The following is a 27220-nucleotide window of genomic DNA, read 5'->3' on the forward strand; positions in this document are numbered from 1 at the left end:
TCCTGATTGGTTATTTGCTCAGAGAAAGATACTGTCATTCTCCTAGAATGCAATTTAGAATGAATCATAGCACTTACTTCAGTGATTTACAAGCAAGTAAAAATGGCATTACATGTATTGTGAGCTGGTAGGGAGGGAGTGTGTTGTGCTTTACATGCCATGAATTGCTGCTAGTGAAGGGATAAACTGTGATGTGTCAGAGTAGGGCCTCATTGTTGACTGCAAGGTGATGTGGCATGCAAGCATTGTTGTAAATTAACAAGATATAAGTAGAAGGCATTGAGGAGCCAGCAATTTAAAATGATATTTGAGTTGGGGTGTGGGTATTGCCTTAGAATTTATGCATTGAGACCTTAAGAAAACACTCAGCACATTTCTCGCAGCTGGGTGTGACATGAACACACCAGGATGGAGCGCCAGCCAAAACTACCCACAGAGACCATGCCAAGGTCTGGGAAGGTCAATGAAGGTAAGTCACTTCTACTTCCCAATTTTTATTCATAATACACATTAACATTTCTGCAGAGTTAATTTATATGTGGGATTTTGTTTGATCTAATTTCTATTATGATGCAATGTTAAGGTCAGTTCTTCTGTATATTCTTTAATTTACAGTGTGTACTTATTATGTGTGTAATGTTTCTGCTAGCATTCTTTGTTGCAACTTAGTTTGGTTAGTGTGGAAATCAGGCTGATGAAGGGCTTGACCATGAGTGCATGCCAGTAAGCCTGGGCTATGTTGCATAGGATGGTCGATGGTTGCTGCCCACAGGCCACCAGTCCAGGCTTATATTTCATGTTTGTGGATAAATAATACAATCTTTGGTTTATTTTCTTACACTTAGACATCTGTATCTGCTGTCCAATGGTGAAAGCCTATTTTGTGTTTGCATTTGTGGGCTAGTCAGCAAAAACTGTGGGTTTTGCCACCTTTCCACCTCCTGAACTGATTATGAATAATGGTATGTTCATTCTATCGCATCTGCCCCTGTCTCCCCTTTCCTCTCATGTGTTGAAAATAAGTTTAATGCTGCCCACCACCCCTTGCAACTGCATCAGCAGGATTTAGAAAAATATATTCACTCTAAACAGTTTGCATGAATGGCTTTGGGGATAGATAAGACAGTAGTGTTAGCCTCATTTGGGGCTTTGGGGGTAACTCACCTGCTAAGCCTAGCTTGTTACATGTGCCTGGAACCCACCACTCAAGTCATGTTGTCTAATTCAACTGATAATTTTGCCTCCACCCCTTTGCCAGGCAGGAACGCAGGAGGTTGTTTGTGTCACATAATGTCTGCCCCTAAGCTGATGACCTGGGCCTGGGTTGACTCTCACTGGTCATTGACCAGCTAACCTTTCATGTCAGTTAGGCCAATCATTATCCCCAGCCATGGGACTCATACCCAGTGCTGTTGGAGTATGAGTCCAGCATCTTTCCCCTAGAGCAGGGAAACAGCCATGCCAGCTCACCTTCTGCAAGCTCTATGATGTCCAACCATGTAGTCATGTTAGAGCCAGTTCTTGCCTTTGCCTACCCACCTTTGTCCATGGCTTATCATTGACTGTGCCACCTCGACCACCCCCGCAGTGGTGCAGGAATGGCTGGTGAAGGAGGATGGTGCGCTGGCCAGTCGACTGCAGGATGAGGAGATCACGGAGCACTACCAGCAGAACCGGCTACGCAACGGCGTTATCCGCGCCGACGTGCCACGCGCGCGCAGCGAGCAGCTCAAGGAGGACGAGCGTGCTGCCTACAAGCAGGCACTGCATGAGCAGAAGCTGTATGAACAGTGAGTGCAGTTGTCGCAGCGTGACTGTGGACTGTGCCACTCACAGTATCACTGTCAGTTCTGTTTGCTCCTCTGGGTGGATAATTTGGTGCCATAGATGTGCCACACTCCTCAACTTTATCATGTATCTGTGCCAACTTTAGGGGGAATATTTCCTATTTTGGATTTTTGGATTAAAAGATAGTTTTCCCAGGTGCTTCGTCGTGACAGCTTTTAGCAGCATCCTCTGTTCTTGCCGTGACAGTTTGTAACATAACTTGTCAGTGCATCTGTGTAAATATGTGGTTCCAGGATCTGCTAGTTTCTGTGTGTGCACCATTTATGCACAGGAGCTGCCCTCTGCTTGGTGAATTCACGGCTTATGCAGCAGCTGTGTGGTGCAGCGGGATTGGCGTGTTCGTGCGGCAGGCACACGCCCTATCCCCTCGCTTTGTCCGTTCTAGAAGGCACACGGGCACAGCTCTTCTTCTGGTGTGTCTGCATGTCACGTGAGCGATCTTACCTGGCCTCTCTGGGCATTACGCGTCCTAGCAGCAGGCGTGTGGCCCTTATCCCTGACGCCTCCGTGCAGCAGGCGTGTGGCCCTAGCCCTGACGCGTCCTGGCGGCAGGCGTGTGGCCCCTATCCCTGACGCGCCCTGGCGGCAGGCGTGTGGCCCCTATCCCTGACGCGTCCTGGCGGCAGGTGTGTGGCCCCTATCCGTGACGCGTCCTGGCGGCAGGCGTGTGGCCCCTATCCCTGACGCGTCCTGGCGGCAGGCGTGTGGCCCCTATCCCTGACGCGTCCTGGCGGCAGGCGTGTGGCCCCTATCCCTGACGCGTCCTAGCGGCAGGAGTGTGGCCCTATCCCTGACGCGTCCTGGCGGCAGGCATGTGGCCCTATCCCTGACGCGTCCGTGCAGCAGGCGTGTGGCCCTATCCCTGACACGTCCTGGCGGCAGGTACGCGGCGGACGCGGACGTGGCGCGGCGGCTGGCGCTGGAGGTGGAGCGACAGGATGAGCAGCGCCGCCGCCGCCAGGAGCTGGACGACTTCCAGCTGGCGGCACGGCTGCAGGAGGAGGAGCGACAGCGGCGCCGCCAGGAGCGCGAGGAGCGCCAGGTGCAGCACGAGGCGCGCCTGCTCGGCCTGGAGGCGCCCGTGCGCGAGCTGCGGCTGGTCTCGCCGCCTGGCGCCGAGCGCGTGTACTCAGACGACGACCTGAGCGACCTGATGGCGCCGCCGCCGGCGCTGGGCCAGCCGCTCAGCGAGGACGACGTGCGCAGCTGGCAGGAGGAGCAGGACGAGGTCAGTGGCGGGGAGGTGGGACGGACGGGGTCAGTCGGTGGAGGGTGGCACGGACAGGGTCAGTCGAGGAGAACGGGAGGGGCCTGTCACGGACAAGCAGGGCGGAGGGTTGTACGGTACAGTGGCGAATGGTTGCAGTGTACAAAAGGCAGTAGAGGGCAGTATTGGCACCAGAGGGTAGTCATGGACATGCAGGCAGTGGTGAATGGTTACAGTATTCCTGCTTGGTTACTGTGGTCGAAGTGGGATTCGCAGGCAGCAGCTGTGGCTCTTTTTCGTTAGCCAAACAGCTGGTTTGGTTTGTGTTTGTCACCTATTTAGGTTGTTAAGGCCGGCTGGTAGCAAGTCAGTCGGCGACAATTAACTGTGCAGGCTGTAATCCATTCCACCCTCTGATACTGTAACTAGACTAGTTCCAAACAGCACATATTCAACGTCTTTGGGCATGTTTGTCGGCACCCTGTGCCGCCTGGCGGGCCGGCCGACTCTGACCGGGCGCTTGTGCCGCAGGAGGTAGCCCGGCTGCTGCAGGAGCAGGAGACCAAGCGGCGCGGCGACGTCATGCCTCGTGACAAGGTGGCCGCCATCGAGGCGCAGGACCGCGAACTGGCCAAGGTGCTGCAGGAGCAGGTCAGTGCACGGTCGGTCGCCTTCGGGAGCGGCTGCACTCGTGCATGTGTACGCATTGGCGCCCGCCGTGTCGTGTTTTTGCTTCACTGATGAACCCATCTGGGCTGGAATTAGTTTTTCCCTTCGTTCCTCCGATGCGTGGATATTGTACAACCATATGCCTAAGGTACATATCGCGGTAATGTTGGATATATTAGGCAGAAAAGCTGTCAAGTTTGTGTGTTGGCTGAGTGAAAAGTGGTGATATGTTACCATCCGCGCATACCTAATTGAGGGTCGCGTGGGCCTTAACTCTGTCCGCGTGTGCACAGGAGCGCGCCCGGCTGCGGCGGGCCAAGGAGCGGGCGCGGGAGAAGCGCCGCCAGCGGCAGCAGCGCGAGCGGCGCGCCGCTGCCGGCTCCGGCGACGACCTGTCTGCCGACTCCGGCGCCGAGACGGGCGTGCTGAAGCTGCGCTTGGGCGCCGAGGCCGACTGCTGCGGCCCTCGCGGCACCAGCAGCCCGCTGCCGGCCGCCGAGGCCGGCGCCAGGTCCCGTGGACAGCCGGAGGTGCGGCCTTGGCCCGGCCCCGGCCCCGGCCCCGGCCCCGGACAGCCGGAGGGCGGCGGCGCGCGCAGCGGCCCGTCGCCCCCGCGCGCCGGCCGCTCGGTCCGCGCTCAGAGCAGTCCGCTGCCGCCGCCGCCGCTGGCTGCAGCAGCAGCCGCCACCCAGCCAGTCGTGTCTCCAGGTGGGTGGGCCGGCCCACGGCCGCCCGTCGTGGGATGCGACGGTGAAACAGGCCCAGTGCATCCAGTTGTGGTGTTGGGTGTGGTGTGCATGGCTGCAGCGAGGTGCGATCGTCATTTATGTTTGGGCCGGTCAACTGCGGGATAAATCGACGCTCTGAAGCTCAATTACGTTTTCGGAAGATTAAATGGTTTCATTTCGCCCGGCGCTACCCCTGTGACTACGTCTAATTGGTTTTCTGGGTGTGTTTGTGCTGCAATTCAATGTTACGAACTGCTTCACTTCTGTACATCTGTGTTGGAAGGTGCTTTGGCTGGTATAAACGTTGCAGCCCACCAAATTACACTAGTGGTTACAAACAAGGTCGTACGGAAGCTATACGTAGTTGAGCTATGAACAAAACTGCTCAAGCGGCCTGTCCGGGTCGGTACGTTTTTTGCAATCTGATGTCTTGGCAAACACCCCGTTAGCAATGAATTGATTTTCAGTCTTCTAGACGCGTCTATAACTGCGTGAGACTTAATTTTTCACGTTTAGCATCTTACTCAGCGATGGGTTATCATCACGTGTGTTATCACCTAATCTGTCTCGTGCCGTGCAGGGCGTTGCGCTAGCTGAAATGTGAATAATTTTAGGTAGTAAAATATGGCTCCGTCAGATTGTTGGCGCGTTATTTCTGCAGCGTGTACTGTCGCTGTTTTCCGACCATAATGCTATGGCATGGGAGCACTCACCAACTGCGCCTGTTCGTCTCACCGTCGGGCCCTGTCCTTCCGATTTGTGGACCTCGTCCTTCTGACCGACGGCCCCGGTCCGTCTGACCGTCGGGCCTATGCCCGTCCGACCGTCGGGGCCCCCGTCCGTCTGACCGTCGCCCCCGTCCGACTGGCTGTTGGGCTCCCGCCCGTCTGAGCGTCGGGCCTGCGCTGCCGCCAGGGGTCAGCAACATCGCGATGGTGATCGACCCGACTTACCAGCGGCGGCAGGCGTCCGAGCCGCCGCCGCTGCCGGCCGAGCCGCCGCCGGCCGCCGAGCTCGCGCCTCTGGACGGTGAGATCTGGGGGCCGCCACACCCACTCCCCGTTTCATGGTGTGGAAGACACTAGGATGCACTGGTCGACACGTATGGTTGCGTTCGCCACGTGTGACCTCGAGGTCTCGGTGTATTGTAGCCAGCATATAGGGCTGGCACGCGCTGACATGAGGTCATGTTGTGCTCTGGGTCCCGTGCCACACGAGCTGAGCTCTATTTTGCCTCGTGCTGCGTCGTAACAACCTTGTGCCAGTCATGTACTCCTGGCTTGCTGCTTCCCTCCTTCCCCCCCCCCCCTCACTCCTGTGATCCGTGCCGCCCGCCTCCACCGGTGCTCCTCCAGTCCGCGCTGGTGTTTGACCCGTGCTCACCTGTACTCTCCCTTTCCCCTCCGTCTAACCTGTTCTAACTATCTGGTTTGTACTGTCGCCGCCTGGTCTGTGCTGACCTTCCCATGTGACCTGTGAAGTGTGCCAGCCCCATATGAAGTGCACTGATCACGCCTGCCTTGAGCTGACCTTATCTGACCTGTACTGACCAGTCTGACATGTATTGAATCCATGCGACCTGTATCGACCTCGTTTCACCTGCACGGACCCGTGTGACCTGGGCTGACCCTCCTAAGCTACAGGCTCGGTCTGACCTGTATTGACTCCATGTGACCTGAGCTGACCCGCCTGACCTGAACTGACCCCAGATGACCCGAGCTGGCCCATCTGACCCTAGTTGATCTGAGCTGACCGCGTTCGACGGGGTGGCCCGGCAGACCTGTACGAGGAGGACGAGCTGGCGCCGCCCTACATGCCGATCCAGGGCCAGCGGCGCAGCAACTCGATGGAGAAGGCCCGTCGCCGCCGCGGGCGCGATGGCGCCAATTGCAAGCAGCAGTAGCGCGGCCTGCCGACTCCGGACGGGCCCGAGGGACTCCAGGACTCCAGCCGGCGGCCCGGCCACGGAGACTCACTGCGGCAGCGGTCCGGGGAGGAGGGGAGCAGGAGGCGGAGGTGGCGGGCGGACCAGTTATTCTCGGTGCTGGAGCCCCGTAGTTTGGATGCTGTGTGGTGTGATGCCTCGTCGTCCTGGTGCTGTGTGGGCTTTTGTAGCGTGCTGTGCTGGTGGTGATTCCTGTCCCTTTCGGGGTGAGATTTCCATCAGGTGGATGATGATTACCCACGAGTGTAGTGGTAGCGTGTGCCGGCCGAAACTTTACGGCTTTTGCGCTTGGGGAGTTGTTTTGCACACACCGTTCCGTCCTCTTTGTGTCCGGCAGTGTCCCTCATCACGTTTGTACGCCAACTGATGGGAAACGCGCCGTCCATTTGTCACAAGGCTGAGTCCCTACTGTACTCGCATAACCCACCCATTGTAACTAGAGTTTGCTCAGCGAATCTCACGGTGCTGGAGCATCATCTCGCCTGAATCTCTATACTTTGTATACGTTTATACGACGGTTTATATACACACTGTGCGTACATATGTCAAATCTCACCATGATGAAAGTGCTAGAGTGCTTGCAGACCATTGTGTTTTTGTATGTTTATAAGACGAAGTATTCTGCTCCACTCATTTCTCATACCGATATCAGTGGCTGGTACAATCATGTGCAACTTATCTGACGCCTCCGCGCTCCTGCGCGTACGTTCTGCCCACGAGTCGACTGCGGCGAGCTGAGCCTGCAGATCGGCTGGGGCATCGGTCACCACCCATCACCTTCTACATGTGCGGGAGGGGAGAGAGTCTGAAAGCTGTTGTCCTCTTCGCGACCTGCGGGGTTGTGCCTGAACTGCCCAGTGGTGACAAGTTTGTGGAGCGAGCCGGCTGAGGTGAGTGCAGGGCACGTGGGCGGAGCGACTGTGCTCCGGTGGGCAGTGCTGATGCCGGTCAGCGGCCGGTGCGCGCGGTTGGTCTGTGATCGACGGCACTGCGTGGCCGCTAGCTCGCCCTGCGGGCCTCCAGTGGAGTGATGCACCAAGGGTTTTAGTTGAACATGTGCTGTAGACGGGGGCGACGCTGGGGTGGCGGCACCCCGCGCTTCTCCCTCCTGGGTCGAGGTCCATTGGTGCACGGTACGTTCTCGCACGGTTGCACACTTACATTTCACGTGGGACCAGAGCACGTTTGCGCTATTCCAGCCACAGTGCGTTGGCTACTTCCGCCGGCTTGTGCCGCGACGGGTCGCGGCGAGGGATCAGGGCACGGTACGCGCTTGGCTCACATTCGCACGCGGCGCTCAGATCTCGTGGCGAAACCTCGGGACCATCGGGCGTTAGCTGCCCAGCTGTGTGTCGTCCAAGCTCCTCGCTGGGAACACCGCTACGAACGTGTAAATCATACAGCTTTAGTAGTGGCAAAGAGCCTCGGGGGGGGGGGGGGGGTAGGTGGAGTCTGCCGCTGCCAGGAGCGACCGTTGCCGCCCCAGAGTACGGCGAGACCTCGCGAGGGATTGGTCCGGTGTCTGTACTTGCTCCTACGCGAGTGAGGCGGCGGGTGCGGATCAGGTCTCTTGGGGGGATCGGTGAGACTGCGTGTGTGTTGAGCCGATGAACGTAGTGGGCTTGTGTGCAACTGACTGCTCTGCTGGCACTGCTCACGAATACATGGCACAGATGTACATCGTTTCCAGCCGTACTGATGCTGCCTTCATGGCCAGGCAATGGGGTCTGGTGTACAGACCAAGACCATGATCACGACCGGGAAAAATACAATTGCCGAGTCGCTCATCCGGCGTTTGTGAGCACGATTTTCAGATATATCGGTCAATTTGCTCTGAATCAATGTAGCGCAAGCTACGATAACAATGACGCATTGAGGTGCGTATTTACTTGAGAGAAAAAAATGTGTGGTCTAGGGCAGGCTTTCCCACTTAGAAGTATACCAGCAAGTGAGCTTGCTTCGCCGTGCCTTACGCATGCTTCAGTACCTCCAGATGTGGAGCATTCTTTTTGAGGGCCAGCATGCCACAAGATCAGGCGATCATCGCACATCTTTGCTGTAAAACCGCAGCTACGTCATCCAGTGCAGGGTTCCGAACACTTCTCATAGTATAATTAATTGCATCAAAATGGGACGTTACTGCTGCGTAAGGCGGTAACGTTAAAGTATTCACTTCGAGCCATGATGCATTGGACTTCACGGAGGAGCGGCGAGTCGCTTGACCATCGCGAGCGTGCACTGCGGCAGAAGAGGAAGAAAACAGAGCTGGGCTGATGTTAGGAAAAACATACAAGACATTAGGAAGCAAGTAACCAAATGACAGACTTCAAGTGATGGAACCAGCTCTGGTACTGCAAAGAAATAAATTAGGCAACAACAAATGATTGCAGGTAAATCTGGCAAAGTCGACAACAATATGATAAGTAACGAAACCATACTCTGGCCCAAGAACGGGGCCATCTAGCGATGCCAGAGGTAGACGCGTTTGCAGCGACGGTGCCTATACTGCTGATGGCACCGCCTACGGCAGAGGCGCTGTTTGCCGCACCGGCAGAGAGCGGAGGTGTCTTCCGGTCAGTAGTGCTGGGCCATCTCCTACGAAGGCCGGCTGCACGCGGTCGACGGACACGGTGTCCTGGCGAGTAACGCGGTCGACGGTGACTGGTCTTCTCCATGCGGCTTACGACCAGGAAGGGACTGTCGCAGGGGTACGACAGCGGCGGCTTCACAGGCTCATGCCGGACAAACAGGTACGATGCGTCTGCGGCGCGCGGGGCGCGTGAGGCCCAGTTTACACAGGCAGCTTTTCGCGTCACACTGCGATGGCCATCGCCGTGTCGACGACAGCCGCCGGTGGGTCGCCGCCATTGCTTTTGCTGGCGACGTCGCATATTAGCCGCCACCGGCCTGCTTCGTAGCAGTTGCTTGTCGCGGCACCGCGCGGTGGGGAGGGGATTGCGGTCGGCGCTGAGATGGTGAGGGGGGAAGAAGTGTGGATGTTTTGAGAGACTATCCTCTTTGATTTTTTTTATCTCGAGAGACCTCTTCGTGGCCTCTCAAACACCACTCCGACTCGAGGCCACTTGCTGCTACAGGACACTTGTTCGGCACTGTGGTCCCTAACCGACACAGGATTTGTGTCATCATTGTGTCAGGGGACCCGAACATTGCAAGTCGCGGACCCCGACCTCGTTTCTGCTTGGGAAAAGGGTCCCAGTGACTCGGACAGACATCGAGCCAACTGTTTGGTGTTCGTGATCTCCAACCGACTTAGACACCCGCATTGTCTCACGGGTTCCTAGAACGGTACAACCTCTGACTGGTATTTCAGCTCACCATCCTACGGGCCGGGATTCCTCATGTAACCTAGTCGGTCCCTCGGGCTCTCATGCCCTCCAACTGGGCCTTTGATAGTCGGTTCCGGTGGGCCGCCCGGGCCCCTCTCCGGTTTTTATCAAACACTTTCCTTGATCGGCTCGGGGCCCTTGAGAGCACATGGCTCTCTGTTAGGCGCTGTGGGCCGCTGACAGGTACAAGGCCCCCGACCAATGTAAACACTGAGGCTGGCATCTGAGGCTCGGCCCTGTGGGCCGGGACCCCTGAATAACACTCCTGGCTGGCTTTTCTGGCCCTTCGAACCCTCAAATCGGCCCTTAATCGTAGGTTCCGACGGACTCTTCAGGCCCCTCGGAACCTAAGGGGAGGGACACGTATCCCCTATGCCCCCTGCCTGCGCTACTGGAGGAAGGTGAAGTCACTGGCCGCGTCGGAATGGTATCCACTGGCGCGGAGCGTCAGCCGCTGGGAGGAACAGCTGAACAATTGCAGACAAGCTGCTGCAGGATACCAATGTGCTGGTGTGGAACGTCCACTGGGGAAACAGCCGGTCAGGGAAGACTGCGTTGTGGAGCGGTCTCTATTGTGTAAAGGGAAGATCTGCTGGCATCGCTTCTGAGGCGTTGGGGGAGAGTCCGGAGTTGACGTGGGGAACCCGATCGCCGCTGAGCTAACGGCTACAGTGGATTTAGGAGAATGACCCCAGCCAAGGGGACATCAGGAGAAACTCCATGAGTTTGGAAACGTCGCAGCTGGGAAACTGCTAACCGAGAGCCTGGATCGGCCTCCGTCGAGGAAGGATAGCCCCGAGGAATAAGTGCAAAAGCAATTGAAACGGATGGTACAAAGGGACACTTTTGATGGTTAAAACGGTCAGAAAGTGACATCGTTTATCGCGAACGAAATGACGGGCGTAAAAGTGCGCAGGAGATGACGTCAATAACAACTCATGCATGTAAAATGCCTGTGAGACTCCGCATTTCCTAATGCGTCTTCACGGTTAACCCTCTCCAATATCTCCTCCTTGCCCTCATAAAGCGCCGCGCAAACAAATCCCTGGCCATCTGCCTTTCCCAGCCAGAACCAATGCCGGACTCGGTTCCTGGCACTGCAGTCTTTCAAACTGCAGTGTTTGTGGTGTTGAAATGGCAGCAGCTGAACTGCCTCCTGGATGATTTCATCACCTTCGCCCCCTGGTCAAATGTTTAGCCACTCGCCGTCTATCCGCGCAGGAGGCAGTCCCGGATCTGGTCCCAGATACCACAGTGCGTGCTGCTGTCGAACTGTCTCCGGGTTTCGTCGGGCTCGTTCTCCGACCAGCACGTGCTGAAGCCCCCTGCAGGGCAGATCCTGTAGCCACCGCTCCCAGGAATAAGCCCTGCAAGCCGCCACGCGAAACGAATCTACGGCGTCATTCGTGTTTTCAATAGGATCGTAAACTCCATCGACTCACACCGGCCAGGCAACTGTGTATCTCCGATCTCAGAGACGCAGTGCTCACGCCAAGGAGAGCTCCTCGCGGCGTGGAGCGGATGTGTATATGAATATGCGAGTTTTGGAAGTCTTGAGGAATAGGTTTGGTTGCAGTTGTGGCGGTAATGTAACATTTGTGGCGTGTTCGTCTCGCAGAGTTGTTCCGTTGTCGCTGCGGGCGTAAGCGGGGGTTTACCTCAGTAAACAAAACGTGGGCCCAGTTTCTAGCTTTCGTTACAGGATAAGTGCTCTGTAGGTCATTATTAGCTTGTCTCGCATAGAAACAACGCAAACTTTTGTAAGTGGTACATTTATTTTTCTCGGCAAGAGGAAACGCGTATCTTCCTGACTATCTAAACCGCCACCCGGCGAGCCCTTAGCGGCGGCCGGGCTGAGGTCATTGCGTCAGCCACTAGGGAAGCCGGAAAGTGACCGCACAGATCTTTCGGTGTTTTGGTGGTTGTGAGTGAGACCTCAAGCTAGAGGCTCCCTTGACTCGAACCTGCATCCTGCACCCTGAATACTGCCTGAAACACTGGTTTCAGGCTGGTTGATTCACAGTCAGTTATATAAGCATAGGCTTTTCTGCCAAAAAATGATTTTCAGTAAACTTTGCATGTCACCATTTGTCCATGCTGGATCAAGAGTGCCAACTCGGCTTTTTCATCAGCTGAGGGTAAGAATTGTCATTTTGAGCAATTGGAGATTGGTGTGCTGTCTCATAATGGTTCCAATATTAGCCAACCCTAATTTGGGTTGCTGAATTGTAGTTATCTGCTGTAAACTAGATTTGGTTCATAAGATAAGACTTTCAGTTTCACTATTTTGAGGTGAATTTTACTGTCCTGGTGGGTTTTATTGTCTTGGAATTATCACACAAGGTAGGCAAGGAGAGGGAAAGAGCAACAGAGGCAGAGGTTGCAGGATTGATCATCAGCTTGACCACAGCATGTTTGAGAAGAAAAATTGATGAGATATTAGGTTAGACATATTGGCTGTAGGATGTCAACTCATTGTCCATTGGTTTGGGGATGTGATCACAGTGGAAAATCAATTTGAATGTCATTTTGGCAATGATCTACATGTTTTGTTCTCTCAGTTGGCAACTGCAAATACAGATTCTGGTTGCAAGGACTTGTATGAAAGCCATCCATGCTCAGTGAAATGTGATATGTTTCAGTTTTGTAGAGGCAAAGGCTGGACAAGCTCATCCATCTACAATGCATTTGGGAAGTCAACTGCACCAAAAAATGCAGTTGCAGTAAGTATGAGTATGTTACATGTACACAGCAGCATTTTGATTCCCATTTTGAATACTCCAGTCTTTATTAACTTGTAAATGTCAGGTCTGGAAACTCCATCCCTGCTCTGAGAACTGGCCACCTTCAAAACCACTAGACTAAGAAATCTCACAAAGTGTACAGGTCATACATGAAAAAATTCAGCTGGACAGAGTTGAACACTTTGCACTGCACATGTTGGGAGGTACTTAAAAAATAGAAGTGTTTGGCATACTGTTTTTTTGTATTGCCACTGCTGTAATTCTCTCCATTAATTGGAAACCACCTGACATGTTTCTGTACATTTGCATGCAATGTCTTATTTCATATTGTTTTTGCAGGCCAGGATCTAGTATTGTATCTTGAAGGAGGGCTTCAGCCCCCAACCATCTCACCTAGCTTTGCTCTGAGTTCACCACCCTATAAAAGGGAAATAGGTTAAATCAGACTGTGTGAAAATGGCATAGTTTTAGTCATTTTCACTTGCCCCCCCCCCCCCCCTTTGCTGGTTAATGAAACTGCAGCTGTGCTGTTGGCACCCACATTGCTTTGTTGTGCCTGGCTTGGTGTACAAAATTTCTGTTTTTGCCAAGTGCCCATTATTTAGCATCCAGTGTTAAATGTTTTAATTGTTGGTGCATGTGTACTTAGCTCCTATGCAAATTTGTTGATCCTTTGTTAAGGAGAATTTTTATCCACAGCTAAATTTACTGTATTTTGGGAAGAACTCTTGGTATGCAGTAAAAGTAGTCAAGTCCAGGTGACTAGCTTTTGGTCATGAGGCAGTTGATGAAGCCAACTGAATTAGGCATTTGTGTGGAGGGTCAATTTTTACATGAAATTTTTTGTGGCAGAAATGCATCGTGCAATATGACAATGCACAGGAGGAAATATGTTGCATTGTTTAGGAGGCAAAGAAAGTTCTGCAGTGAAGACCAGTCCAATGATATTTCAAAACCAAACACTCGCAATGAATTGTCAGGAAAGAAATGTGTTACCAAAAATGCATGTCTTCACGACCTTATGCCTGTGTTCGCACTCAGGGTGGTGTGGGGCATGCAGCCAGGCACACATCTACCATTGCAACCGCTGCCGAACTGCCGGCCGGCGCCCGAAAGGCCGTGGGAATGTGGCTGATGGGCTGCACAGGAATGGTGTTCGGCGCCGTGATGCTGGGTGAGTGCCATGACGTACAGTGATGACGTGGTGATGTGTGCTTGCCGACCGATCGCTTGACCCGGTCCACATGTGGCGGACCGAACAGACGGACGTTTTGGACCTGATCCTCAAGCAACAGACCTGACTGGCCTTCTGAATCTGACTCGCAGTTGGCAGACCTGACTGGCCGACCCTCTGGACCTGACCCATAGGCATTGGACCCACCTGACTGACCCTCTGGACCTGAATTGCAGGTTGTGGACCCACTTGACCGACTTTGGACCAAACCCACAGGTGTTGGACTCACCCGACCAACCTCCTGGACCTAAATTGTGACCCACCTGACCGACCCTCTGGACCAAACTCGCAGGCGTTGGACCTGCCTGACCGACCCTCTGGACCTGACCCGCAGGTGGTGTGACCCGTCTGACCGAGTCCGGCCTCTCCATGGTCGACTGGAAGCTGCTGGGCAGGACCTGGCCCCAGTCGGAGGTCGAGTGGCAGGCTGAGCTGGAGAAGTACAGACACTACCCGGAGTTCCAGCTGTGAGTCCTCATGCTGCCGTTTCTAATGCAGATATGGCTGCAATGCAATGACGGCGATTTTCGAGAACTAATGGCAGTTATTGTGTGCCAATTTTGGGCGATATAAGCTTTTAATGAGATTACTCGTCCATGACGCAGGCTGCGGGCGGGTTTCTGAATGTTGCAATCAGGTCATGTTTAATGGATTCGCCTTCGCATGCCAAGAATATACGCATTGGTAACACAGCACAAGATGAACTGCGGGAACATCATTGCTCAGTCGTAAGTGACTTGTTCAATGATGGGCAAACGACCGTTAACAGGGTTCAAAAGAAATGCTGCAGGAACGATTTTGTGTTAACTTTCTTCAATGTTGACGTCACATTGCGTTGCACCGCGATTTCACTCTGAGCATTGGTTGCGTGCCTTCTGACTGGTTTTAGCAAGAATCAGGAGATCAGCATGTCTGACTTCAAGTTCATCTGGCTGATGGAGTACGGCCATCGGATGTGGGGCCGGCTGATCGGCGCCACGTTCGCCCTGCCGGCCGTCTACTTCTGGTACAAGGGCTACTTCACCAAGGCCATGAGGCGACGCGTCCCCGTCTTCGGGTCCCTGATTCTGCTACAGGTGAGGGACGATGGGCTGAGTCGGGTGGGACATTACAGGAGGATTTGGGCCGGAGGGATGACTCTCTGGCGCATCTAGGTAGGAAGTCATCCACGTGATGTACACTCGATTGTGTTCATCATTGATCTCTCTGTTGTCCTTGACAGGGACTGATGGGCTGGTACATGGTCAAGTCCGGTCTGGACCACAAGAACTTTGAGGGCCCTTCAGACGTACCCAGGGTGTCGCAGTACCGGTGAGGACGTACCCAGGGTGTTGCAGCACCTGACGCGTCAGCTGTCGGTCGGCACTTCGGACTGACGTCTGGGCGACGCCTGAGGCCAAGCGCGACTGAGAGTACCGGAAACTTGACGTGATTCATTGTGCCCTGGCTCTAAGCCAGATCGCGGATCTCTCCTGTGTTGGCAGATGCTGGCGTGGTCCAGTGCCCTATCCTGCTGTACGGAGTGCATCTGTGAGTCACTCCACCGCGTAGGATGGTCACCTTGTACATCACGCTGTCGTGCTGTTGCGTTGGCAGCCGCGGTGACCGTGTCCGTGACCTGCCCTGTCCGGTAGGCTGGCCGCCCACCTGGGCGCCGCCCTCGTGCTGGCCACGCTGTTCCTGTACAACGGCCTGGACCACCTGCTGCCGGCCCAGAAGGTTCCGGTCACCACCGCCGTGCGACGCGTCCGCATGATGGCGCACGTCAGCAAGGGGTTCATCTTCCTCGCCGCCTTCTCCGGTAGGGCTCCGTCTGACCAGCTACCTTCGTCGGGAAAGTGCGTCGCTTCCTTTAACTTCTCCGAGAGGGGTCCAGCGTCGTACAGTTTTTACTGGGGACCCTCTTCAGCGCCGTCCTCTCCGTTAAGCCGTCGATGCTTTATCATTGTTTTCTCCTGAAGGGAACGCTGTTGCTATTATTTTGACTGTCGCTACTTCAACGAACACGTGCTTGGCACAATGTGCAATGCTCGAACCTTTGATTCTTGTTTTTCTTAACCCTCGCTGGTTTCGCTATTTTGTATAACTCGAATGGAAAGAGTGCTCGGTTCTACCCGACACGTTGTCCGGTCCAAGCTAAGAATGATGAGCCTCTCGAAAAAGCGTGGATTGGCTCCAGCGAAATCTCGTAATTGGTTTCAAACTCGTCGTGTCAGGTCAGGGGTCAATTATGGCTGAAAATCTGACTTCAGCTTTGCGCGATATGTATAACATAACACAACTTGGCAACATACAATGTACGCATGCATCTTCCTTCTTTAACTTTGAACATATCGATTTGAGGTTCGGTGCAGGGATAAAGAAGCTATTGGTTCTATGTATTTGGAGCACGTGTTGAAGATGTAGGATTCCGTCAGGGTGACAGTGTCGCCCAGCCACCCGTGCTCGTCAGAATCGACTGTGTTCCGTCAATGTGACAGTGTCGCCCAGCCACCCGTGCTCATCAGAATCGGCTATGTTCCGTCAGTGTGACAGTATCGCCCAGCCACCCGTGCTCGTCAGAATCGACTATGTTCCGTCAGTGTGACAGTATCGCCCAGCCACCCGTGCTCGCCAGAATCGACTGTGTTCCGCCAGTGTGACAGTATCGCCCAGCCACCCGTGCTCGTCAGAATCGACTGTGTTCCGTCAGTGTGACAGTGTCGCCCAGCCACCCGTGCTCGTCAGAAGAGACTGTGGTCATCCGCCGCCCGCGCTGGCCATATATTACCGTGCAGTGTTCCTAACCAAACGTCCCTTGCTCAGAAAACAAAGATGCGAGAGCTACGTGCTTTGTGTCAAAATACGTGCATTGAATACCTAGATACCAATCAACAGTTTGCACAACGATCACACAACATTCCAGAGGATATCGCCAAAAACCTCAGTCAGTAGTAGTGGAAGAGGGGTGACATCGACTGTGGTATCTTGGGACCACGTATCGCCCCCCCCCCCTATTTTTATCAGTGAGTGTTAAAATTGGTTGTTAACAGGTTCATTCGTTCTCGTGGTTCTTTGCTGTTTAAACGCGTCAGCAGTGGCATTTCAGACATTTCAAACGCCAAATTTACGTGTGAAAACTCGTCCTCTCTCAAAAGAGTACAATAGTTGGTGGCTCTGCTCAGCCATCGTAGCCATGGTAGCTCTGCACAGGGTGCGCAATCAGAACGCATTCTAAGATGGCTCTGGTTGTGAGACCGCCGCTGTTCCATATGACCTGGTTGTGTCACAGGAGCGTTCGTGGCTGGCCTGGACGCCGGCCTGACCTATAACGAGTTCCCGCTGATGGGCGGCCGGCTGGTGCCGTCCGACCTGATGGCCTACAAGCCGGCGCTCTCCAACATCACGGAGAACCCCACCACCGTCCAGTTCAACCACAGAGTGCTGGTAGGCCGGTCGGCGGTCAGCCCGGGCCTGGCATGTTTTGAGTCATCTGTGGTCCTTCAAGTTTACATGAATGGCAATGTTGTGAGGGACGTTCTGATAGGACGTCCAGCGGCATCGTAACTGGGTTGTGCTATGTTCACCGCCGCGGAAACCTAAGCATGGATTGCTCGATCATATAGAGGCACCTGTCCTTCGCGCGGCAATATTAGTGTCCTTGGGACTGCTGGACAACGTACGAAACGTAGGGGCGCAATTATGCTGTTCAAACGATATGCAGTGCCGTGCGTAACGGCACCTTTCTCGTTATCTTCACAATCATCTCCTTAAGTGTTCGGCGCGTTTTAATAATCCTCTGCTGAGGTGTTAGCGTGTTTCTGACACGGAATTCAGAAATGACACCATTAGCTGAAGTAAGTGTTGAGCGAGGCGACGTTCTTGAGTTTAGCTTTGCGCTTGCGAACCGCTTGATGTTTTCCAACGCGAGCACGTCGTTGTAACCCGTTGCGTGCGCCAAGGTCATCAAACTCTGGTCGCGCAGGGCACCACCGTTTTCGGCCTGGTCCATGGGCTGTGGTACCTGTCGCGAAAGGCCCGGCTGCCTCCCAGAGCGCACATGGCAGTGAACGCCATGCTGGTCATGACCTACATACAAGTAAGTGAACTTCAATGCATTGTGTCGGGCGCGCGTTTTGTCCAACAGGCTCATGCTCGGTGACACACTGCACGAAGCGAGCGCAGATATAGGCTGTATCCGACGTTCGGGAAAGGATACATGGCACAGCCCGTTTGACTCGGCAATTTGACGCATTGGCACATTGGCGCGTGGGACGCAGTGTTCGGTAGACGCTAAATAATCTTGCTACGTGGAACAGCAACATTGCCTACGTGTATCTCGTTCATCGTAGACGCGCATCTTGGTGAGTCTTGAGTGTGCTGACTTACCGTCACCGCCTCGCTCCTTTGATCCCGTGAGACAGCGGCTTGCCTCGCGTGATAGCGTTTCCCATTACGCTCGCTGTTACATCGTGTCTTCCCGTGCGCACTATTGCGCGATATAGCTCGCATTGCGCAGTGTTGCGGTCTCCGTTGCTGCATTCTGTATTGTTTTACGTAATCCGTTTGTCATGCGGTGTTTTGTGTTGTTATTAGGGCTTCACACTACACTCAGCACCTGAAGCTGTGCGCCGTCGCACGCGCTGTCACCCCGACACGAAGGGCGGGCACCGCGGAGTCGTGATTTGTCATCCTACTTGTGTCTATCATCTCACTTACCACGCGTCTACCATGCGTTTCGTCTGTCGCACTGTCGTGTCCTGTCACTGCCCACCGTGTGGCTTTCATTACCCCGCCTGCCTCTCTGTATCCCCCATTACCCTGTCTGCCATCCCGTGTCCGCCGGCCTGTCAGCCTATCGTATCCCGCACAGTCCACTACGCTTTGTCCTGCGCTGTCCACCGTTTCGTGTCCCGCATTGTCCGCCGCGCGATGTTCCGCGCTGTCTGCCGCGCCATGTTCCGCGCTGTCTGCCGCGCCATGTCCCGCGCTGTCCGCCGGGTCGTGGCCGCGCTGCCCGCCGCGTCGTATCCCGTTTTGTCCGCCGTGTGTTTGACTGTCGCGCCGTCTGACGCCCCGCGCCTGCCGGCCAGCTGACGCTGGGAATCGCCACGCTGCTGCTGTACGTGCCGACCCCGGTGGCGGCGGCCCACCAGACGGGCGCGCTCACGCTCCTCTCGCTGGCCGTCTGGATGACGCACGAGGTCAAGCTCCTCAAGTATGTGCCCAAGTGAGCGCCTCTGGGCAGGTGGCCCCAGGTGGTCGGCGGTGGTCGCGCGTAGATGGCGCGAGCGAGGTGCAGTGTGTGGGAACGGTAAGGGTCGAGGAGGCTGCAATGAAACTAGGTGCTCCAAGACAGGAGTACAGTATATGGAGTGCAAGGTTGATGTCTGTATTGACAATGGATGCGTGATAATGGATGCGTTGGAGCTGTCCTGAAGGGCGTTCTGTTCCGAGTCCTGAGACCGCTACAGCTAACATGTCCACCATCAGTATTGCTTTATGGTGGTGATTAGCGGCATCTACAAGCGATTTCTTTACAGTAGCAACGCCGTTGCCATAGAGAAACAGGACATTTAGGAGAGTATTTGGTGCGTGTCATAGGTTACTGACTCTCGCCCAGTGATATGAAATATATAGCGTTTATATTTACTGGAGTTTTCGCCCTGCCAAGATGAGGCAAACTGAACAAACTATGCGCACCATATATATTTTGTCAAGCAATTTTTCAACACTTCACGGGAATGTTACACATTTCAAGATATTGAAGCAAGCATCAGATATGATGAAACAACCTGATGTAATATATGCCTAGCCTCCCGTTACACACACGGAAGGTTCCTCCCGTTACCCTACGGAACGCGACACGGCGGACAGTGCGGGACACGACGGACAGCACGGACACGGGACGGCGAAGTCCGACAGACACGGGAGGTCATCTACTTTAAGTTCCCCCCCCCCCCCATGGCCTAACTTCCCTTCCACCCCTATGTTACACTAATTATAACACTGGTATACTTTTAGGTGCAGAAAACTGCTCTGGGCAACCAAATTTCTATACTTATTAAATATCCTCCCCAATACGGCACCGTTTGTGTCGTGGAACGTTTGAACACTGACTCGTAGTTATTCAATCTTCCGCGAGATGGAAGCATGGACTGGAAGTGTTTGCTGAGTCAAATACGGTTATGTGCCAGTTAGCCCTTTCCTGTGGTGTTCTTGCACACTGATCCGTGAGCTATGATGATAGCTTGCATTCGCATATTCGGTTATAGCGCTATTCGTATTCCCGTAACAACCAGGACAAATGTACAAGTTCTTGCATTGTGTAGCACTAAACATCATTCATGTCAGATTCTTGCAAAACTTGCATGACGTTGGTTGCGAGCGAATAGGCGGTCGTTATGTCTGGAAAATGTGCTCATCAACGCTATGTATGAGCGATTCGACAATTATATTTTCTTGGCCCTGAACGCAGCATGGCTGGTGGAGGCGTGGGATTTGAATGACGTTATTATGGCGTCATAGATGTCTGGTGACCTTGAACAAGTTAGCACAAAATAGCATGCTTAACTTAGCGGGCATGTCTCTCAGGGACTATGGGATTTTAGGCCTTAAGAAGGGCAATGCTGTGGGCTATACTGAATGATCTTCAAGATGGCTTCTTCAGTTCAAACCCCCTTACAAATGTGGAACCCTCTTTTCAGGGGATGTCTGGCATTCTCAAACAGAGCAGCATGCCAGCATTTAGTGACCTTAATTCAATGATATGCCTTGGTTGCCCAGGTTGGTAGCACCCAAAACATGGAAACAAAATGGGTCTCCTTGACAGACAGGACAATGTTATGTGTATGAAATGGGCTTACTCCCCACCAAATAGTGGCTGGCACTGCCTGGGTTTTACTGACACATCTTTGAAACCTGACAAACTCAACCAGATGCAGGGGCCAGTGTCTACCATGACAACAATGTGACAACAATCATACTTACTAATAACTAATGTGGTTGTGGCAATGCATCTATCAACCCACTGGCAGCGGGGATGTCTGTAAAACAAGAATGGCATGATAACAACAAGCAGAAAATGACTCCTAAGCAACCAGAGGATGGTGGTGAACTGAAAAAGGTGAAAATTTAATCAGGTTGCTGCATCAGACATAACAATTACCCCATGAATGGTGGAGTAATAATAAGCATCCCAAACACCCTGTGGGGCCAACTTGAAACCCATTGTGAGTTGCATCACATATTTGGGCTCCAATGGTACTTCTCCTGATTCTGGGTAGAGTGATCTGTACTAACTGACTATGACTGGATGCAGCTACTCCTGGCATTATCCTGGCATGCTGACACAAGATGACACACCATCTTACCTTTCACAGTGTAAAGAACACTTGTACTAGGCAGGTTGACAAACATTCACATGGCCACTGGTCTAATATCACTTAGATATAATGGGTTCTGATACTTGGACATGCTTTGACCCCTCTATCCCGAGACCAGTGTAACTTAAATTGCTTATACACCAGGTTGTGTTGCTCCTCTGGCAACATATACAGACAATACCACTACATAACACAATACATAAAATAAAATTAAAGAGACCACTCACATCACATAGCTGAGCTCCTAGATGTTTTTGACCATCTTTTGTAGCACCACACAGTTTGCAAACAAAACTTTGGCATTCTGAGAATAGTCAGGCAATTGTCCATGAATTATATGCGCACGGGACAAACATGAATGCAAACATAACCACTTGATAAGGAACAATTTGTAACCTGCTCCAGGCAACCATGACACCACCACATCATGCCACTACAAAATAATACAAATGCAACAGCTAATGTCATGGAAGCCTGCAGAAGCCCAGCATTTTCACCAATTAGTCTTGTTCATGTAAGGTTGTGCCAATACTAATGTCCACCCGTGCAGAAAATACCGGAATGGTACTCCTCGCGCCAATTGACCTCACGCTTCGGACCGTATATAGAGAAATAAATCAATATTTTTGCAAGAAGAGCAGATTTAACATAATGTGTTCTTCGGTGATAGCGTACTTATCATAAAAGTTTTGTTTACGGTCTCGTACACTTTTTTGCATACAAATTTGGCCGTACTATCAACAGAACTATACGTGGATCTTAATATACTATTTACAAACATTCCTCACTACTATCCTTCCAGGTGCGTTGTTTACGTCTCGGTGATCGCAGCAGAAGGCCCAGATCGGTGGCCCAGTTTTGTGTGCGCCTGTTTAACGAGTTGGCGAATAGTGCCGCTTCAAAGTGTTAAGAACTCCGTCGTTGGAGTACACACTTGCACTATAAGAACAGCTTCCGGCACGCCAAATTCTGTTGAGCGGGTGCAAGTCGTGCCGGTTGCACCGACACGCTTGAATTTCCGGGCGCTCGCCTTCGCGCGGAGTTGGCACCGACGCAGCACCGGCGATGGTAAGGCTTTCAGCAGTAGTTCGATAAATAGTAAAATGTATCCTGCTGCAGGTGCAGATTGAACTGATCTTTTCTTCGTAAGCGTTGCAAATAGCATGTGTTTGAGGGTGATCTGAATCGCTAGGCGGGTAAGGTCGAAGGATCAGAATATTGTGCGACACGCGCACAAAATAGATCAGACGATGTCCGGATCATTCACAAATTTTGTAAATTTCGATCAGAGCGGATCTTTTTTCGTGGTGTTCGTTATAAATGGGGCAGGCGACGGGGATGCTTAAGATACGTTTAACGCAAGGATGCTTTCGTGCGGGGTCAGTATTCCCCCTCCCCCCCGCCGGTCAATGCTGGCTTGAGATCCAATGCTCGTCTGACCTCACCCAGTGTGTATAAGCAAGGCGAAATACTAGGCCAACTTAATACAGGACAAGGATCACAACTATTGGTATGCTTCTAAGAAGCAGATACCGAAACATCACTTTGAGTATCATGTATGTTTTGTATCAAATAGCACCCTGTAGATACCTGATATTTGTCTTATGCTGCCTTCTTCATATGTTCAGTTAATCTGCAAATGTTTGGCAAGTTTTAAAGTGGTCGGGATAAAGAACACAGCTTTTAAAAGTACAGTTTGACCCTGACCGAAGTTCATTCGCCCAATAGTGACAACCGCATTTGTCCCATGATCATGGCTGTGGTGGCTATACAGTTCGATCATGGACAACAGCAGCCATCGGTGATCCCTTACTATGGTTTACTGACTTGTTTTTGCACCCCATTTTAGGCTCTTTCACAAGAAGGCAGCTCTCATTAACCTGAAATGGCCAGTGATTCCTCCACAGGGAAAACAAATTAGAGTCGCGAAATATGAAGTTCAGAAAATAACCCTCGAGCGGGCAAATTCAAGTGACCAAAATCCGAGCAGGAATCAGGTTTTGATATCACGTGCGGTCAACGCTTTTGGCTAGCCCCCCCCCCCCCTTTCACCCGATGCTAGAAAGTGACGCCCCGTATGGTACATCACATTTTTAACAGCGTAATATTCCATTTTACGGTTTGGGTCTGGGTGGGTGTGCAGTACTTTAAACTGAATGGGTCCTTGTAAACGTGCGATCTCCAGAAGACGTGTTCCATTGTCATATCCACGCTGTCCGTTTCCTGCCGCTGTTCCGCCCGTTGTCTCACGCCGGTCGTCCCGTTCCGCTGGCAGGGTCTGCTGTCGCTGTTGCGTAAGCTGCGACCGGCGCAGGAGCGTGAGGTGCGCCTCCTGCTGCTGGGGCTCGACAACGCCGGTAAGACGACTCTGCTGAAGGCGCTCGCTTCGGAAGACATCACGCAGATCACGCCCACGCAGGGCTTCAACATCAAGTCGGTGTTGTCAGAGGGCTTCAAGCTCAACGTGTGGGACATCGGTGGTCAACGCAAGATCCGACCCTACTGGCGCAACTACTTTGACAACACGGACGTTCTGGTCAGTAGAAACAGCAGGAGAAGTAGCCTAAGCTAAGCTTCGCGCAACACCGCTGCGCTGCGGAGAAGGCTCGCTGCGTCCGTTTGCACGGAAACAGTGTGCAGCTATTCCTTTGTTAGTTGTCATTACGCAGTTCCTACGGTCATTGGCTGGTAGGCTTTTTCAGTACTTTGATGGCGGTGCTTATGTCTCCATAATTTCGGCGTGCGTGCGTGCGCACGCGCGCGCGCACCGTGCTTGCTTCCGACTGCGCACCTCTGTTGCGCCAGATCTACGTGATCGACAGCGCCGACCGCAAGCGGTTCGACGAGACGGGCCAGGAGCTGGCCGAGCTGCTGGCCGAAGACAAGCTGGTGGGTGTGCCTGTGCTCATCTTCGCAAACAAGCAGGACCTCTTCAACTCAGCGCCTGCCTCCGAGATAGCCGAGTCGCTCGGGCTGCACGTGATCCGCGACCGCGAGTGGCAGATCCAGGGCTGCTCGGCCTCCTCCAACGAGGGCGTTAAGGTGGGTGCCCGGCGTCTGGAGGGAAGGGACGGCCGGCCCAGGACTGCTTACCCGCAACCTGGCCAAACGACGGCCAGCGCCGATGTATGTTTGTATTCCGGGGAAGAGGGCTTGTGAGGGTGGCGTGACAGCTGTTACTAGAACCTTTGTAGGGTGTAAATTCCTCTTTCTGTGAGTGCTTGTGACTCAGCCACTTTGCATTCTTGCTTTTGTTCTGTCTCATTGAAAACGTTCTCCTACACGATTTGCCATTCAGAACAGTAAGAACTGCGCACGCCCCTATTTCGTGTGCGGCACTGGTATGCGATCGTTTGTCTTTCATAAATATAACATTAACGGCATTCCTTGCTTTGTGGAATCATCACGCAATACAGTAGCAACTTCCGGAGCCGTAGCGCAGAGTACCGTGATGACCGGATGCGGTCACGCGCCAGATGAAAGGAGAGGGGCGGGAGCCCAAAGCTCGTAGATGAGATACCACATCTGGCCTTGACATGAAGTCAACTTTGCCGCGTCTGGCATGCAGTCGTTGCATGGCTCCTTTTCTCGGCGTGAGTCAGCCGTCCTCTCAACGCCGCATCCAAATCTTGACATTGATCATACTTGAAATCAATTGCGTTCCCTCAGCAATTTGTGTAGCAGTCTTTCGCGTCTGCCCAAGCTCCGATACGGACATATCTGAATTTGTTGCAGTATCTTCGGATCGCCTGCTATGTCGCCTTACCATTGGTTGGTGCGTTTCAGGAGGGTATGGAGTGGGTCTGTAAGAGCATAAAGCGTAAGTAGTGGTGACCACCGCCAGCCGCCTCCGTCCACTGGTTCCTCCTCCGTGCCGTCTGCCGTCTCTGCCCGCTGCGGTCTCCCGATACCGAATGTCGTCCCGTGATCTCCCGACACCGGATGTCATCCCGTGATCTCCCGACACCGGATGTCATCCCGTGATCTCCCGACACCGGATGTCGTCCCGTGATCTCCCAACACCGGATGTCGTCCCGTGATCTCCCGACACCGGATGTCATCCCGTGATCTCCCGACACCGGATCTCGTCCCGTGATCTCCCGACACCGGATGTCGTCCCGTGATCTCCCAACACTGGATGTCGTCCCGTGATCTCCCAACACTGGATCTCGTCTCTGCCCGCGGTCTCCCGACACTCGGTGTCGTCTCCGTCCGCGGTCTGCTGTCACTCACCTATCGCCTTCGCCCGCGGCTTCCCAGCACCTGATGTTGAGCCTGCCTCTTAGTATTCTGAGACTGTGCGGTGTCCGCGATCTGCACCGGGTGGCGTCGTCCATCACAGGAATACCAGGTGGATGTGTGAGCTTCGGGTCTTGCTTTGTGTGCTCTGGGGTGTCACAGGGTTGTGCAGTAGGGCTCTTTTGGGTGGCGAGGATAGTCATTGAGTCGGCTCACAGTGTCTGTTGTATGTCCAGCACTCACCTGAAGCTGATGTGTGCTGTAGGTGATGATTAGCTCTCTTATCTCTGGTTGGATCGGGTGCCCACCCTTGATTCACTGCCAATTCCAGCCTGTGTGCTGATGCACCCAAAAACAAAATAGAAACAGTTATTTATGGGGGCGTACGTTATAGTCGAAAATGTTGTGCGCACCGCGTATTTATTTTTCTCTATTCTCCTGCTGTGAAGGATCTCAGTGTGCGGCCGCGCTGCACGTAGAGGATATTGTTCCTCTGACACGCACTGGAAATGTGAACCACATCACGGACCTCCCTGATGTCCCTGGTGAGGAGGCTCTTACGTTCACATTTCAGTGCCTGCCAGTCAAGGAATATCATTATTCGGCAAAGTAGATTAAAATGCGGTGATTCCACAATTGGAGGATGGGTATTTTTCTCCGTGCTCCATACGTGAAATGTAAAAACTATTGTGTTGCGTAAGATTTTGACTGCACGTCTCACCACTCATTTGATCAAGTTCTGTCGTGTTCGTAGTCCAGCTTAGGACGTCTTGCGTGTATGACATCCACGTGAATGGAGGTGCTGTGTTTGGTATCAATGAGCAAAGCCGTCTTTGTTTTTCATGCCATTTTTTGTTCGCGTCCACCAGTGGATAGTTGTTGGGAGCAAAACTACCGTTGGAACTGTTCTTATGAACGCAGGCTTGTGTCACAATAATGAAGCTTTAAGCTCCATGAAACTCGTTTTGTCCCCTCCTGAAATGCCAGATCTCATGTCAAGTTAGCATATTTCTAATGACATCGTCAAGCAGTGTGATTTAATCCGGGCTGTAGCTTTGGTTTCAGGACACTGGCCGCGGCACGTTACGCTTATGAAATTCCGTCCACAAGCCCGTCGTCTGTGCCCATGAGCCGGTCACGTGGTAGGTGACGCGGTCGTTGCCGGCGTGAGCGCCGTTTGGGAGAGGTCTCCGCGGAGCTCGTCAGTGTCACGTGCCTTGGGATGTGCCCGGGATCTGATGTCCAGTCCGTGCGCGGCGGCATGCTTCTCTGGTCCGTCCAGGCAGCGGGCGGCCAGGCGGCCCGCTGCCCCTGCCTGCCTTCCCCCGCAGACCACCGTCCAGTGTCGGTGTGATTCGCTGTGGTGATCGGTGTCCGTCCAGTAGCGAGCCGCCGGGCGGCCCGCTGCCCTGCCCCCGTCCCTGCCCCCGCATACCACCGTGCAGTGTCGTGGTCCGCTGCGGTGCTCGGTGTTTGTTTGGTCGCGTTGTAGTGCACAGGTAGCGCCAGAGGAGTCTGTATAAGGCTGACCCGGCCAGTGGAAGGAAGGCTCCTGTCGGCACAGTTAGTTTCTGTGTGCGCCATCCGGCAACGGCATTCGGCACGTCGTCGGTTCAGCTGGGTTATTGTTTTGCGGTGACTGGACTCACTGCCGCAAGAAAACAAAAGAGAAAAGTGGACTTGGGTGGTGTACTCTCCGCCTGTAGCTTGAGTGACATTTTGTTGGTGCCATATCAGTGTCCAAAGTGCCCAGCCCACACACATGGAAACGGTGTCATCCCTTGATTTTTTTCACCCGCACAGCAGCATGGGTATTTGATCGCGTCGGTGTTTATCTGTGTAGCAGCATGTCGGTGTGGCAATAAATCAGACTGCGTAATCTCTTAGTTTTCCGT

General features: G+C 53.3%; 4 protein-coding genes across 6 annotated transcripts in view; all 4 read left to right on the forward strand.

Annotated features, from left to right (window-relative positions):
* Positions 1 to 441: 441 nt before the first annotated feature.
* On the forward strand, positions 442 to 5045 carry LOC119090090 (uncharacterized). The gene is made up of 7 exons (XM_037212883.1): positions 442 to 469; positions 1589 to 1790; positions 2731 to 2773; positions 2903 to 3076; positions 3587 to 3706; positions 4018 to 4052; positions 5033 to 5045. Exons 1-7 carry the CDS (start codon positions 442 to 444, stop codon positions 5043 to 5045), a joined length of 615 nt encoding a protein of 204 aa, XP_037068778.1.
* Positions 5046 to 10979: 5934 nt separating this feature from the next.
* LOC119089317 (cytochrome c oxidase assembly protein COX15 homolog) lies at positions 10980 to 19361 on the forward strand. 3 transcript variants are annotated; one of them, XM_037211988.1, is made up of 11 exons: positions 10980 to 10998; positions 11752 to 11882; positions 12387 to 12467; positions 13530 to 13662; positions 14057 to 14189; positions 14612 to 14798; positions 14945 to 15033; positions 15357 to 15523; positions 16994 to 17148; positions 17687 to 17800; positions 18795 to 18935. In XM_037211988.1, the coding sequence occupies exons 2-11, from the start codon at positions 11802 to 11804 to the stop codon at positions 18933 to 18935; spliced, it is 1281 nt and encodes a 426-aa protein (XP_037067883.1). In that variant the 5' UTR covers positions 10980 to 10998; positions 11752 to 11801. The 3 variants fall into 3 exon arrangements, with proteins under 3 accessions (XP_037067883.1, XP_037067882.1, XP_037067881.1); XM_037211987.1 differs by lacking the exon at positions 10980 to 10998 and adding an exon at positions 11274 to 11504; XM_037211986.1 differs by lacking the exon at positions 10980 to 10998 and having other exon boundaries at positions 11275 to 11882; positions 18795 to 19361.
* Positions 19362 to 21909: 2548 nt separating this feature from the next.
* On the forward strand, positions 21910 to 25561 carry LOC119089318 (ADP-ribosylation factor-like protein 3). Its single transcript, XM_037211989.1, has 4 exons — positions 21910 to 22154; positions 23362 to 23622; positions 23892 to 24128; positions 24873 to 25561. The coding sequence occupies exons 1-4, from the start codon at positions 22152 to 22154 to the stop codon at positions 24912 to 24914; spliced, it is 543 nt and encodes a 180-aa protein (XP_037067884.1). The 5' UTR covers positions 21910 to 22151; the 3' UTR covers positions 24915 to 25561.
* An 890-nt stretch (positions 25562 to 26451) lies between these two features.
* The window catches only part of LOC119090091 (cytochrome c oxidase assembly protein COX15 homolog), a 7405-nt gene continuing 6636 nt past the window's right edge, over positions 26452 to 27220 (forward strand). Inside the window, 1 exon segment of the mRNA XM_037212884.1 lies at positions 26452 to 26467. Coding sequence (XP_037068779.1) covers positions 26452 to 26467 — 16 coding nt within the window.

Source organism: Pollicipes pollicipes, unplaced genomic scaffold (genome assembly GCF_011947565.3).
Source record: "Pollicipes pollicipes isolate AB1234 unplaced genomic scaffold, Ppol_2.1 Scaffold_3087;HRSCAF=3621_pilon_pilon_pilon, whole genome shotgun sequence".
Classification (NCBI taxonomy): Eukaryota; Metazoa; Arthropoda; class Thecostraca; order Pollicipedomorpha; family Pollicipedidae; genus Pollicipes; species Pollicipes pollicipes.